A 15,724-nucleotide genomic window follows, 5' to 3' on the forward strand; every position below is an offset into this window, starting at 1 on the left:
TAACCAAATGAAGCGAAGCAACGGCTACTTCCTTACCAGTAGTGGCTGAGAAAAGAGTTCCAACTGCGCTCTGTATATTATGTCATCCAGGACTTCCTGGCCAAGGGCCCACTGGCCATTGTATCTACAAAAGGAAAGAAAGCAAGCCTCAGACCGCCGCACTTTTTCAACTCCATCCCATTTTGCTCCGTTTTGTTTCAGGGTATTCGTTAAGCGCTGACGGGCCCCAGGCACCGCGCTGGGGTAGATACTAGCTCACCAGATTGGACGCGGGCCCCGTCCCGCCTGGGGCTCCCAATCGTAATCCCCACTGTGCGGACGAGGCACAGAAAAGTGACTTACCCAAGGTCACGCAGCAGACGGGTGGCAGAGCCGGGATTGGAACCCAGGTCCTTCTGACTCCCAGCACTGTGCTCTGACCACTGGCCCATACTGGCTCTAGATAGTACAGTCATTTCTGCCATAAGGTAGGGGTGGTGTTCCTGAAAACCCCAGCGTTCACAAAAACTCATACTGCTGTATTTACTCTTCGACAATCATGTGCAAAACTGCCCTTTCTGACACCATACTGCACTAATAATAACAATAATGGCATTTATTAAGCACTTACTATGTGCCAAGCACTTTTTTTTTAGCGCTGGGGAGGTTACAAGGTGATCAGGTTGTCCCACAGGGGACTCAGTCTTAATCCCCATTTGACAGATGAGGTAACTGAGGCCCAGAGAAGTGAAGTGACTTCCCCAAAGTCACCCAGCTGACAATTGGCAGAGCCGGGATTAGAATCCATGACCTCTGACTCCCAAGCCCGGGCTCTTTCCACGGAGCCACGCTGCTTCTCTACCCCTAGACAGCGTGAGTTGTAGGAAGAATGCTCCCTAGTTCCGCAACAGCATTACAACCAAAACGTGTAATAAAAACTTAAAAACATTCATTACGGCAGAAAGGACCAACCTTCAAAAATAATAATAACAATAATATTTTGTACTTACACCCCATTATTCCAAAATCGTTCCAGAAACTCGGTACTCTTAACTGAGCCATTAGTTATGGTCACAATCCAAAAAAGCCATCAAGGTTTCAAAGCTCCCAGCACTCTGGGAGAACGATATTCCATTATGAAATGCACCAACTGGCCCGATATTTATCGGAGAGGCGAGCCAGAGCATTTGACTTCAAACACCCTTTAAACCTGCCGCTCATTACGGTGGTTCCTTTTGGAGGCAATTCCTTCTTTCAGATATCTCATTCCGGCAATCTGTTGAATGGCTTTTACTGTTAAATCTGAGAGTACCGCCAAAACGGAACCGGTTAAAGTAACGAGTCGGTGACGCCAAGAAAAACAGAGCGACTGTCCCATCACGGGATAGCGGAGGTTTACGTTCATTTATCTAATAATATATCTAATAATGCAAAGACCGCTCTACTTACATAGCATAGTAAACACCCGTGAGAAGCTGCACCATAAAGTCGGGATCCAATACTACTCGTCCGCATTTTTCTTTCCAGTGTTTCTCGTGTTGGCGGGGAAACCCACTGACGCAAACCCTAGAAAAACAAACACTTTCCCACGTTAGGTCCCACGGGCCAGGAGGTAAAATGGACGGACACCCGGCTCAAAAATTGGGCCCATAACCCGAAAAACAGTATTAAGCTTCCTAATAGCTTAGTACAGTGCTCTGCACATAGTAAGCGCTCAATACGATTGATGATAATAGCATCGCGGCTCCTAGGAGTACTGGGCATCGCTAAATGAAAACCGGGGAGCGGTTGCTGGGAAATGCTAGCTGTGATTCCCCCCGAGCCAATTCTCGGAATCTTTTTAGAGTTCAAGGTACTAATCGAACCCAGCGGACTTGAATCGAGGAATATAAAACTGGTCTGCATTTCTTATATTTTTGAAATATATTAATTTCAAATACCTTAAACGCCGGCAGCCCTCCCTAATCAATCAATCAATCGTATTTATTGAGCGCTCACTAATTGGGAGGTTGGTTAGAACGGGGTACCACTTGGAGAACTGGAGGAAATACTGCCGCTTCCACTGAGGTCGGTTTGAACTCTCTCCGTCTGGTGTCTCTGGGCAGACTACGAACAGGAGTATTTTTAGCATCTTTTAGACTGTGTATCTAGACTGTGTATTAGACTTAGTATCTTTTAGACTGTGAGCCCACTGTTGGGTAGGGACTGTCTCTATGTGTTGCCAATTTGTACTTCCCAAGCGCTTAGTACAGTGCTCTGCACATAGTAAGCGCTCAATAAATACGATTGATTGATTGATTTTAGCACCCGAGGCCTTTAAAAGAAGGCCTTGGGAGAGGAATGGCAGGAGGATCCCACCCCTGGATGACAGTTGTCTGCGACTGGCGCATCTGGTTCATTCATTCATTCAATCGTATTTATTGAGCGCTTACAGTGTGCAGAGCACCGTACTAAGCGCTTGGAAAGTACAATTCAGCAGTAAAGAGAGACGATCCCTGCCCACACCGGGCTTACAGTCCAGAAGGGGGGAGGCAGACGTCGAAACAAGTAAACAGGCATCGATATAAATAAGTAGGATTATGATGATGACATTTATTAAGCGCTTACTATGTGCAAAGCACCGTTCTAAGCGCTGGGGAGGTTGCAAGGTGATCAGGTTGTCCCATGGAGGGCTCACAGTCTTAATCCCCATTTTACAGGTGAGGTAACTGAGGCACAGAGAAGTTAAGTGATTTGCCCAAAGTCACCCAGCTGACAAGTGCTGGAGTTGGGATTTGAACCCATGACCTCTTGACTCCTAAACCCATGCTTTTTCCACTGAGCCACGCCGCTTCCCATTATAGATATATGTATATATACAGAAGTGCTGTGGGGTGGGGGGAGAGCAGAGGGAGGGAGTCGGAGCGACGCGGAGGGGAGGAGGAGCGACGGGAAAGTGGGGGTTCAGTCTGGGAAGGCGTCCTGGAGGAGGTGAGCTCTCAGTAGGGCTTTAAAGGGAGGAAGAGAGCTAGTTTGGTGGATGTGTTTTTGTTAAAGGCTTACTACGTGCCAGGCACTGCACTAAACACTGGGGTAGATAAAAGCTAATCAGATTGGACACGGTTGTACATATTTATTACTCTATTTATTTATTTATTTATTTATTTTACTTGTACATCTCTATCCTATTTATTTTATTTTGTTGGTATGTTTGGTTTTGTTCTCTGTCTCCCCCTTTTAGACTGTGAGCCCACTGTTGGGTAGGGACTGTCTCTGTGTGTTGCCAATTTGTACTTCCCAAGCGCTTAGTACAGTGCTCTGCACATAGTAAGCGCTCAATAAATACGATTGATTGATTGATTGATTGGTTGACACAGTCCATGTCCCCACATGGGGCCGCACGGTCTTAATCCCCATTTTACAGATGAGGAACCAAGGCTTTGGAGGGAGGGCGTTCCAGGCCAGGGGTAGGACGTTCCAAGATGAACTTGGCAGAAGTCGCTTGGCCATTTTGCGGTGCCAGAGACTCCATTGTCGGTGGGTACCCTCTCATACGGCAATTTGGGGAAGGAGTCTGATGAATCATTAAAGCACTCTGAGGTCAGAGGGGACGATGCCGCTTCTCGGAGAGCGAAGAGAATCCATTGATCAGCTGGCTCCCCAGGAGGGCCGTGGTTCCTGTTCTGTCAGATCAGTACATCTGCAAGAGGTGTGTTTGTTGGGGTGGAGAAAAGTCACCTACTGAAGCGGTACGGCCTAATGGATAGAGCACGGGCCTCGGAATCATCATCATCATCATCAGTCGTATTTATTGAGCGCTTACTGTGTGCAGAGCACTGTACTAAGCGCTTGGGAAGTACAAGTTAGCAACCCCATCTTACCTCCTTCCCTTCCCCAAAGCACCCGTATATATGTATATATGTTTGTACATATTTATTACTCTATTTATTTATTTATTTTACTTGTCCATGTCTGCTGTGTGACCTTGGGCAAGTCACTTAACTTCTCTGCGCCTCAGTCACCTCATCTGTAAAATGGGGATTAGGACTGTGAGCCCCACGTGGGACAACTTGATCACCTTGCATCCCCCAGCGCTTAGAACAGTGCTCTGCACATAGTAAGCGCTTAATAAATGCCATTATTATTATTATTATTCTATTTATTTTATTTTGTTAGTATGTTTGGTTTTGTTCTCTGTCTCCCCCTTCTAGACTGTGAGCCCACTGTTGGGTAGGGACCGTCTCTATATGTTGCCAACTTGGACTTCCCAAGAGCTTAGTACAGTGCTCTGCACATAGTAAGCGCTCAATAAATACGATTGATGATGATGATGATATAGAGACGGTCCCTACCCAACAGTGGGCTCACAGTCTAAAAGGGGGAGACAGAACAAAACCAAACATACTACGGAATCAGGACTTTGTTTTGTTTTGTTGTCTGTCTCCCCCTTCTAGACTGCAAGCCCACTGCTGGGCACGGATTGTCTCTATCTGTTGCCGAATTGGACTTTCCAAGCGCTTAGTACAGTGCTCTGCACAGAGTAAGCGCTCAACAAATACGTTTGATTGAATGAATGAATGAATGAATGAAAAAGACCTGGGGAAGCAGCGTGGCTCAGTGGAAAGAGCCCGGGCTTGGGAGTCAGAGGTCATGGGTTCAAATCCCAGCTCGGCCGCTTGTCAGCTGTGTGACTTTGGGCAAGTTCACTTAATAATAATGATGGCATTTGTTAAGCGCTTACTGTGTGCAAAGCACTGTTCTAAGAGCTCTGCGCCTCAGTTCCCTCATCTGTAAAATGGGGACTAAGACTGTGAGCCGCACATGGGACAACCTGATCACCTTGTATCCTTCCCAGTGCTTAGAACAGTGCTTGGCACACAGTAAGCGCTTAACAAATGCCATCATTATTAATCCCGGCTCCGCCCACCTCTCTGCTGTGCGACCGTGGCCAAGTCACTTCATTTCTCTGGGCCTTGGTTCCTCATCTGTAAAATGGGGATTAAGACCATGCAGCCCCATGTGGGGACATGGACTGTGTCCAATCTGATTAGCTTTCATCTACCCCAGTGTTTAGTGCAGTGCCTGGCACATAGTAAGCCTTTAACAAATACCCTTAAAAAAGAAAAAAGACTACAATGCTGACGTGGGGGTGTTCTATCCTGGGAACCTGACGATTTTTGACACCTGTCTACGTGTTTTGTTTTGCCGTCTGTCTCCCCCTTCTAGGCTGTGAGCCCGCTGTTGGGTATGGACCGTCTCTATCTGTTGCCGACTCGTTCTTCCCAAGTGCTTAGTCCATGCGGTAAGCGCTCAATAAATTCAACTAAATGAATGAACGTCCTCAGGCCCCAGTCTAGGTGGCCTGATTACATTTCTGGTATTATCCTGCTGACCTCAATAGGTAGTTCTGTTGTACCATACTCTCCCCAGTGCTTAGTACAGTGCTCTGATCTCCCTTCCTCCTGTCTCTCCCCACTTCAGTCTATACTTCACGCTGCTGCCCGGATCATCTTTGTGCAGAAACGCTGTGGGCATGTTACTCCCCTCCTCAAAATTCTCCAGGGGCTGCCTGTCAACCTATGCATCAAGCAAAAACTCCTCTCTCTCGGCTTCAAGGCCGTCCATCACCTAAAATCCCCTCCTCCCTCACCTCCCTTCTCCCCTTCTCCATCGCAGCCCGCACCCTCTGCTCCTCTGCCGCCGCTCACCTCCTCCCCGGGCCTCCTTCTCACCCGTCCCGCCGTCGACCCCCGGCCCACGGCCTCCCCCTGGCCCGGAATGCCCTCCCTCCACACATCCGCCGAACTAGCTTTCTTCCTCCCTTCAAAGCTCACCTCCTCCAAGAGGTCTTCCGAGACTGAGTCCCCCTTTTCCTCTCCTCCTCCCCTTCCCCCTCGCCCTACCTCCTTCCCCTCCCCACAGCACCTGTATATATGTTTGTACAGATCTACTACTCTATTTATTTTACTTGTACATATTTACTATTCTATTTATTTTGTTAATGATGTGCACTTCGCTTTAATTCTATTTGTTCTGATGACGTGACACCTGTCCATATGTTTTGTTGTCTGCCTCCCCCTTCTAGACTGTGAGCCCGTTGTTGGGTAGGGACCGTCTCTATATGTTGCCAACTTGTCCTTCCCAAGCGCTTAGTCCAGTGCTCTGCACACAGTAAGCGCTCAATAAATATGACTGAATGAATGAACAGTAACTGCTCGGTAAATACCACTGATTGATTCAATCGGTTGGCCCTGTTATCAACTGTAATCTGAGGCATAGGGAAATAAAAATAATAATGATGGCATTTATTAAGCGCTTACTATGTGCAGAGCACTGTTCATTCATTCATTCAATCGTATTTATTGAGCACTGTTCTAAGCGCTGGGGGGGATACAAGGTGATCGAGTTGTCCCACATGGGGCTCACAGTCTTAATCCCCATTTTACAGATGAGGCAACTGAGTCTCAGAGAAGTTAAGTGACTTGCCCACGATCACACAGCAGACATGTGGCGGTGGCGGGATTCGAACCCATGACCTCTGACTCCAACGCCCAGGCTCTTTCCACTGAGCCGCGCTGCTTCTCGGGGCGGGGCAGGGGAAACCTTTGCACTAGGTTATAAACTTCTGGAAGCTTCGATCCAGTCAACCCCATCAGGCCTCTCAGTGCAGCCCTCAGCATCCTACTGGCACTCAAAAAAGATTGGATTTTAATGATATGAGTTCCTAGCACGGGGCAGGCACTGTAAGTAGGCCAAAATAATTCTGCAAGCCTGTAATTTAAAAATTAGGCAGTTATTGATAACGGATCTATCGGGAAAGAACTGCGTGAGCTTCCTAAGGCGCAAGAACATGAAAGACAACTTGGCGGGGTCTGCCTAGCCCATTTTGGAGTTTGCTTTGGGGAAAAACATTTTACTTGGTACTGGAATCCACCCACTTCAATTTCCAAATGAACAAAAGCAACGATGGTGCCAGGCTAAAGAGAGCCACAATTGTGTAGCCATGAACTCTTCACCTGTTGTCCAGCACAGACGCCCTAACATAAGCAATCGGTGGTATTTGCTGGGCGCTTACTGTGCGCAGAACATTGCACAAAGATCTTGGGGGAGTACAAAATAATCGAGTTGGTAAACACGTTCCCTGCCTACAAGCAGCGGGCTTAGTGGATAGAGTACAGGCCTCTGAGTCAGAAAGTCAAGGGTTTTAATCCCGGCTCCACCACCTCTGCTGTGTGACCTCAGGCAAGTCATTTCACTTCTCTGGGCCTCACTTATCTCATCTGTAAAATGGGGACTAAGATGTTGAGCCTCATGTGGGGCGGGGACTGTGTCCAACCCCGATGGCCGGTATCTACCCCGCGCTTGGAATGCAGTAAGCACATAACAAGTACCATAATACTACTACTACTACTACTACTACTACTACTACTACTACTAATATTATACTTAATATACTTCAGTATAATTAATTAATATTATATTAATATATTATTATTATTATTATTATTATTATTATTATTATTATTATTATTATTAAGGGGCCTGCAGTCTAGAAGGGGAAGGACATTAACCGGATCGGCTGACAAACCCAGACTGTCCCACCAGTTCAGCTGATCTCATGGGCTTGGAGAGTCTGAGTCGAGGACTCAGGACTCTTATGTTGCCAACGTACTTCCCAAGCGCTTAGTACAGTGCTCTGCACACAGTAAGCACTCAATAAATACGATTGATGATGATAAGGAGGACCGTCAGCCAAGCCCCCACCTGAGTGGGTAAAGATGAGTTATGGCCCCGGGACGGGACCAGAGCCTGATAGGAACCCTCCGTTTAACAGGGTGAGGCCTAAAAAACTGAAGAGGAATGGTCAGAGAGGTAGGAAGAGGGCCAGGAGAGAATTCATCCACATAATCAATCAATCAATCAATCGTATTTATTGAGCGCTTACTATGTGCAGAGCACTGTACTAAGCGCTTGGGAAGTACAAATTGGCAACACATAGAGACAGTCCCTACCCAACAGTGGGCTCACAGTCTAAAAGGGGGAGACAGAGAACAGAACCAAACATACCAACAAAATAAAATAAATAGGATAGAAATGTACAAGTAAGAATAAATAACATAACCGAGGTCAGAGAGAGCGGTTAGGAGGAAGATGGGATGGTCTATTTGTTCCTAACTGCTTTATTCACCTGGGGTCTTTTACATCGATTCTCATTTCACTCTTAATTTTAAAGCACTCAATCACCTGGAGGTGGATGGGGTGGCCCATCTGTTCATATCTGATTTATTCACTTGGGTCTTTTATATCTATACTCATTTCACTCTTAACTTTAAAGCACTCAATTACTTTGCCCCCTCCTACCTTATCTTACCGCTCACCCACTATAATTCAGCTCACACACTTCACTCTTCATAATGCCAACCTCTTCACTGTAGCTCCATCTCGTCTATCTCGCCGCCGACCTCTCGCCCACATCGTAACCGGCAGATGATTACTCTCTCCCCGTCAAAACCTTATTGAAGAAACATCTACTCCAAGAAGCCTTCCCTGATTAAGCCCCCATTTCCTCCTCTCCCATTCCCTTCTGTGTCGCTCTTCCCTCTTGGTTTCGCTCCCTTTTTGCACCTCCTCCAGAGCCCCATAGCACTTACATACATATCCGTATTTATTTATATCAATGTCCGTCTCTTCCTCTAGACTCTAAGCTCGCTGGGGACAGGGAACATGTCTACCAATTCCATTGTATTGTCCTCTCCCAAGCGCTCAGTACAGTGTTCTGCACACGGTAAGCGCTCAATAAATTCAACTGACTGGCTGATATATTTGTCACTTGATGTCGATCAGCTCATCCGATACATGGCGTTGGGTATTCTGTCTTTTGTACGTTCCCCAATCATCCATGACAATGAACTGCACTCAAAAAAGCTCAACAAATGAGATCGATACTGCTACTTCAGGGAGAACAATAGCCAACAATTGGAAGGATTTTCTATAATGCCGAAATGCAATTAAAATGCTATGGAAATTCCCCTACTGTAAATGATTAATAAGCCGGACAACTTAAGGCCATTAAGTTACAGGCAGAGCCGTGAGACTGCTTTTCAGCCTGGCTAAAAGCTCGTCTTTGGCACAAACGGCCGTTCCTCTTATTAAAATTACAAAGTAAAACAAGTCGGAGACCGAGACGGGAGGCTTCTGAGTTTAGGGAAACTGAAAAAGTGGAAAAGATCAGGTTACCCAAGGCTCTGCCCACGTGCAGGACTTTTACCCCCAAATCCCGCGCACCTATCCGTGGAATAATTAGAAATGTCACTAAATGACTAACAGGTGGGATCAGGTTGTTGATTTCTCTGACTCTTAAGCCTGTGGCCAGCTCCGCGACTTGGCTTCTAATGCCGAGATGATAAAATGGAAGCGATCACGCGCTGAAACCTGAAAGGAATTAGAGGGGTCGGCGGTTCTACCGTCACTTTCGTATCGACTTTCATCGCGTCGGAGGAGAAGCAACGGTCCCCGTCTCACCTGGAGCCCATCCGGCAGAGTGACTGATATGAGGAGGCAGGCATGTAGACGATGGCGGAGTTGTAGCACAGCATCAGAAAACTCAGGACTTCAAATCTGGAAGGATCACAAGCACACCGAGGGAAAAGGAGTCAAGAGGGGAGCTTATTAATGGGTTTAATCGCGGGCCGGATTGTCGATAGGACTATAAACCCCAATGATGGGCCTCCTTTTCCTATCGTCCCTGCTCTCCCAAGTTAAAGTTCGTACATTTTTTTTTTTTTTGATGGCATTTATTAAGCGCTTACTATGTGCAAAGCACTGTTCTAAGCTCTGGGGTAGATACAAGGTAATCAAGTTGTCCCACGTGGGGCTCACAGACTTAATCCCCATTTTCCAGATGAGGTAACTGAGGCACAGAGAAGTGAAGTGACTTGCCCAAAGTCACACAGCTGACAAGTGGCGGAGCCGGGATTAGAACCCACGACCTCTGACTCCAAAACCCAGGCTCTTTCCACTGAGCCATGCTGCTTCTCTATTGGACATTTGGTCTTATGATTGTGTTAGGATAAACATTCTCATTCTCTTCAGCGTCCTTGGATCCTGGGATGCAAATGATTATTAGCACCAACATAAAATCAATCAATCAATCAATCGTATTTATTGAGCGCTTACTGTGTGCAGAGCACTGGACTAAGCGCTTGGAAAGTCCAAGTTGGCAACATATAGAGACAGTCCCTACCCAACAGTGGGCACACAGTCTAAAAGGGGGAGACAGAGAACAAAATCAAACATACTAACAAAATAAAATAAATAGAATAGATATGTACAAGTAAAATAAATAAATAGAGTAATAAATATGTACAAGCATATATACATATATATGACCACTATGCAAGTGAGGACAACCACGGTGCTGCATTTTTCAACTCACACATCAACAGCAATTTTCTCTTTGACGGTCAGACTTCAGGCCAGAATCACCAAACAAGAATGTAGCATTTATACGCCACCACTCTCATGTTTCTAGACTGTGAGCCCGCCGTTGGGTAAGGAACGTCTCTATACGTGGCCGACTTGTACTTCCCAAGCGCTTAGTCCAGTGCTCTGCACACAGTAAGCGCTCAATAAATACGATTGAATGAACGAATGCTCCGTTTTTTTTAGGTCCTCTTTCTGACCCATTTAAAGGTTTTCATCCTGGGAATCACAGGTCTAATAGTTTACAACTCCAATGGTGCTGACGAAGGCCTCCTTCCAGCCCACCACCCATCATGTACGTCGGAAGACGGCGTGACCCAGTGGAAAAGAGCACGGTGGGGTAGAGGAGGGTTCTGGGATTTAAAGGATCTGAGTTCTAATCCCAGCTCCGCCACCTGTTTGCTGTGCGTGCAACCTTGGGCAAGTCTCTTTGGCTTCTCAGTTACCTCATCTATAAAATGGGGATTAAGACTGTGAGTCCTATAATAATAATGATAATGATGGTATTTGTTAAGCGCTTACTATGTGCCAAGCACTGTTCTAAGCACTGGGGGGATACAAGGTGATCAGGTTGTCCCACGGAGGGCTCACAGTCTTCATCCCCATTTTACAGCTGAGGGAACTGAGGCCCAGAGAAGTTCAGTGACTTGCCCAAAGTCACACAGCTGATGGGATTTGAACCCATGACCTGACTCCAAAGCCCGGGCTCTTTCCACTGAGCCACGCTGCTATAATAATTAAGGTATTTGTTAAGCGCTTGCCACATGCCAGCTACTGATCGGGTCGGACAGCGCTTAGAGCTGTGCTTTGCACATAGTAAGCGCTTAATAAATGCCATCATTATGATGTCCCTGTTCCACATGGGGCTCACAGTCTTAATGAAGTGACTTGCCCAGGGTCATACAGCAAGACAAAGTGGCAGACTGGGACTGGAACCCATGACCTTTTGACTCTCAGGCCTGGGCTCAGCCACTACTCCATGACAGGGACTAGGGGTCCAACCTGATTATCTTGTATCGACCCCAGAGCTTAGTAAAGAGCCTAGCAGACAGTAAACACTTAACAAAGACCACTATTATTATTATTATTATTAGAGCCTCAATTCAGAGCCCTTGTGCTTGAGAACCTCCACAAAGGATTTGGTGCTGGTGGTTTGTGCAGTGCCCCGCACGTTCTCCCAGCCTTTTTTTTTTTTTTAATGGTATTTGTTAAGCATTTAGTATGCAGTCGGGCACTGTTCTAAGCACCGGGGTAGATCCAAGATAACAAGGTCGTCCCACGTCGGGCTCGCGGTCCTACTCCCCATTTTACAGATGAGGGAACTGAGGCGAAGAGAAGTGACTTGCCCGAAGTCCCACAGCAAACAAGTGGCAGAGCCGGGATTAGAACCCATGACCGTCTGACGCCCAGGGCCGTGCTCTACCCACTGAGCCATGATGCTCTTCACAGAAGCCAGGCCTCCGGTCTCCCAGGGCCACGGTCTTTCCCCGGGACCAACGGCGGAGTAAATTCCCCCCGTTGAGCGGTTAGAAATGTGCCACTCTCTGCAGCCTGCCCTGTCACCTGTTCTGGGCTGTGAAGGTTTCCCGCTGAGGATGAAGGTCACTATAAACTACCCTGATGAGATCGTGCTGACACAGTGCTCCTTCTGTCAAGGCCATCGACCCAATCGTGGAGGGCTAAAAAGAGACAGAAAAGATTCATTTAGAGATGAGAAACATTCAACGCGCTGCCACAAGACTAATAATCATCATCAAAATAACTGCGGTGTAATGATGATAATAATGATTTTTTTAAGCGCTTACTATCAATCAATCAATCACATTTATTGAGCGCTTACTGTGTGCAGAGCACTGGACTAAGCGCTTGGGAAGTCCAAGTTGGCAACATATAGAGACAGTCCCTACCCAACAGTGGGCTCACAGTCTAAGAGGGGGAGACGGAGAACAAAACCAAACATACTAACAAAATAAAATAAATAGAATAGATATGTACAAGTAAAATAAATAGAGTAATAAATACGTACAAACATATATGCAGGTGCTATGTGCCAAGCACTATTCTAAGCACTGGGGTAGAGAGAGGTCATCAGGTTGTCCCACGTGGGGCTCACAGTCTTCATCCCCATTTTCCAGCTGAGGTAACTGAGGCGCAGGGAAGTTAAGTGACTTGCCCAAGGTCACACAGCAGACAAGTGGTGGAGCGGGGATTAGAACCCACGACCCGACTCCCAAGCCTGGGCTTTTCCCACTAGGCCACGCTGCTTCTCATCTGTATTTGTTAAGCACTTACTATGTGCCAGGCACTGTACTACGTGCCAGGGTGGATATCAGCAAGTCAGGTTGGACACGGTCCCTGTCCCACGTGGGGCTCACAGTCTCAACCCCCTTTTTCCAGATGAGGTAAATGAGGCACAGAGGAGGGAGGTGACTTGCCCAGGGTCGCCCAGCAGGCACGTGGCGGAGTCGGGATTAGAACCCATGACCTTCTGACCCTAAGGCCCGGGCTCTAGCCACTATGTTACTCCATATCGGTCAGTGGTACTTATTGTGGTGTTTACTGAATGCACAGCCCTGGACTAAGTGCTGGGAAAAGTCCAATGCAACAGAGAGGGTAGACACAATCCTTGCTCACAAGGAGATCTCAGGCTACGGGGGAGACGGACATGAAAATACATTACAGATAAGTGGTTTAATAAAATAAACCCAAACCTCACACAATCCACTAGCTTTTTCATAATAATAATAATAATAACGATGGCATTTGTTAAGTGCTTACTATGTGCAGAGCACTGTTCTAAGCACTGGGGAGGATACAAGACGATCAGGTTGTCCCAAGGGGGGGCTCACAGTCTTAATCCCCATTTTACTGATGAGGGAACTGTGATGAGGGAACATAGATGCCCAAAACAGGACTCATCTTCCCACCCAAACCCTACCTCCCTGAGTTTCCTCTCACCGGAGCCAACACTACCATCCTCTCTGTCTCACAACCCTGTAACCCTGGCATTATTCACCTCAACTTGCACATTCAATCTGTCACAAAATCCTGCGGGGGCTACCTTTGAAACAGCTCTAGAATCCACCCTTTCCTCTCCATCCCAACTGCTACTATGCCAATCCAAGCACCTTTCTGCACTTTCGCCATCAACCCCCTTCCTCCTGGCTCTCCCCACTCCAGTTCATACTTCACTCTGCTGCCTGGATCATTCTGCAGAAAAACCATTCAGGCCACACCTCCCCACTCCTCAAGACCTTCCGGCGTCGCCCATCCACCTCCGCGTCGAAAAGAAACTCCTTACTGTTGGCTTTAAAGAATCCAACCGGCTCTCCCCCTCCTACCTTACCTGGCTGATTTCCCACCACCAGTCAGCCCGTATTCTTCGCTCCTCTAATGCCAATCATCATCATCATCATCATCAATCGTATTTATTGAGCGCTTACTATGTGCAGAGCACTGTACTAAGCGCTTGGGAAGTACAAATTGGCAACAGATACAGACAGTCCCTACCCAACAGTGGGCTCACAGTCTAAAAGGGGGAGACAGAGAACAAAACCAAACATACTAACAAAATAAAATAAATAGAATAGATATGTACAAATAAAATAAATAGAGTAAAAAATCTGTACAAACATATATACATATATACAGGTGCTGTGGGGAAGGGAAGGAGGTAAGATGGGGGGGATGGAGAGGGGGATGAGGGGGAGAGGAAGGAGGGGGCTGAGTGTGGGAAGGCCTCCTGGAGGAGGTGAGCTCTCAGCAGGGCCTTGAAGGGAGGAAGAGAGCCAGCTTGGCGGAGGGGCAGAGGGATTGGGGGCATTCCAGGCCCGGGGGAGGACGTGGGCCAGGGGTCGACGGCGGGACAGGCAAGAGCGAGGTACGGTGAGGAGATCAGCGGTGGAGGAGCGGAGGGTGCGGGCTGGGCTGGAGAAGGACAGAAGGGAGGTGAGGTAGGAGGGGGCGAGGGGATGAAGAGCCTTGAAGCCCAGGGTGAGGAGTTTCTGCCTGATGCGCAGATTGATTGGTAGCCACTGGAGATTTTTGAGGAGGGGAGTGATATGCCCAGAGCGTTTCTGGACAAAGATAATCCGGGCAGCAGCATGAACGTATTCACTGTACCCACTTCTCGTTTATCTCGCCCCTGATCCCTTGCCCACACTTTCCCTCAGGCCTGGAACTCTGTCCCTCTCATCTATATTTATTTTATTTATTTTACTTGTACATATCTATTCTATTTATTTTATTTTGTTAGTACGTTTGGTTTTGTTCTCTGTCTCCCCCTTTTAGACTGTGAGCCCACTGTTGGGTAGGGACTGTCTCTAGATGTTGCCAATTTGTACTTCCCCAGTGCTCTGCACATAGTAAGCGCTCAATAAATACGACTGATGATGATGATGATCTGACAGACGAACACTCTCCCCGCCTTCCAAGTTCTCCTAAAATCGCATCTCCTCAAAGATGTCCACCCTGATGAAGCCCTCGCCTTCCCTATTCCCCCTCAATCAATCAATCGTATTTATTGAGCGCTTACTATGTGCAGAGCACTGTACTAAGCGCTTATAATAATGGTATTTGTTAAGCGCGTACTATGTGCAAAGCACTGTTAAGCGCTGGGGAGGTTACAAGGTGATCCAGTTGTCCCACGGGGGGCTCACAGTTTTAATCCCCATTTTACAGATGAGGTAACTGAGGCCCAGAGAAGTGAAGTGACTTGCCCAAAGTCACACAGCTGACAATTGGCGGAGCCGGGATTTGAACCCATGACCTCTGACTCCAAAACCCGTGCTCTCTCCACTGAGCCACGCTGCTTTCTCTTTCTTTCCATCTTTCTTTTTTTCTTTCTCTTTCTCTTTCCCCTCCCTCTTGCACGGCCTATGCACTTGGATCTGTAGCCCATAAGTACTTGATATTCCCCCCAATCCTCTAACCACCTGAGAGTCACCCCACCTTCAGTACAACAGCCTTTACGTAAACTGCCATTTTCCCCATCTGTAATTTATTTTAATGTCTACTTCCCCGCTAGCCTACAAGCTCCTTGCGGGTAGGAATCTTGTCGACCCACCTGTCATATTGTCCTCTCTCAACCAAATACCACGGATCGCTTGGTTCCTGTAAATTCTACAATTGAATCCTCCGATTGGAAAAAAAAAAAAAAAATCAAACAGCCCCGTAAAGACCCCCAAATTTGGGAAGATGTAGGAAAAGGATTCACTCATTCAATCGTATTTGTTGAGCGCTTACTGTGTGCACAGCACTGTACTAAGCGCTTGGGAAGTACGAG

The 15,724-nt window shown here is 47.2% G+C and overlaps 1 protein-coding gene across 4 annotated transcripts in view; it reads right to left on the reverse strand.

The window, feature by feature from the left end:
- Nucleotides 1-15,724, reverse strand: part of FAM126B (family with sequence similarity 126 member B) — a 112,337-nt gene that overhangs the window by 19,454 nt on the left and 77,159 nt on the right. For all 4 annotated transcript variants that reach the window (XM_038748837.1, XM_038748838.1, XM_038748835.1 and 1 more), the window contains 4 exons: nucleotides 12,004-12,119; nucleotides 9,481-9,576; nucleotides 1,429-1,545; nucleotides 37-124 (listed from right to left, as the gene is read on the reverse strand). In XM_038748837.1, the coding sequence (XP_038604765.1) occupies nucleotides 37-124; nucleotides 1,429-1,545; nucleotides 9,481-9,576; nucleotides 12,004-12,119 (417 nt within the window). The remainder of the gene's footprint in view (nucleotides 1-36; nucleotides 125-1,428; nucleotides 1,546-9,480; nucleotides 9,577-12,003; nucleotides 12,120-15,724) is intronic.

This window comes from Tachyglossus aculeatus, chromosome 7 (genome assembly GCF_015852505.1).
Source record: "Tachyglossus aculeatus isolate mTacAcu1 chromosome 7, mTacAcu1.pri, whole genome shotgun sequence".
Classification (NCBI taxonomy): domain Eukaryota; kingdom Metazoa; phylum Chordata; class Mammalia; order Monotremata; family Tachyglossidae; genus Tachyglossus; species Tachyglossus aculeatus.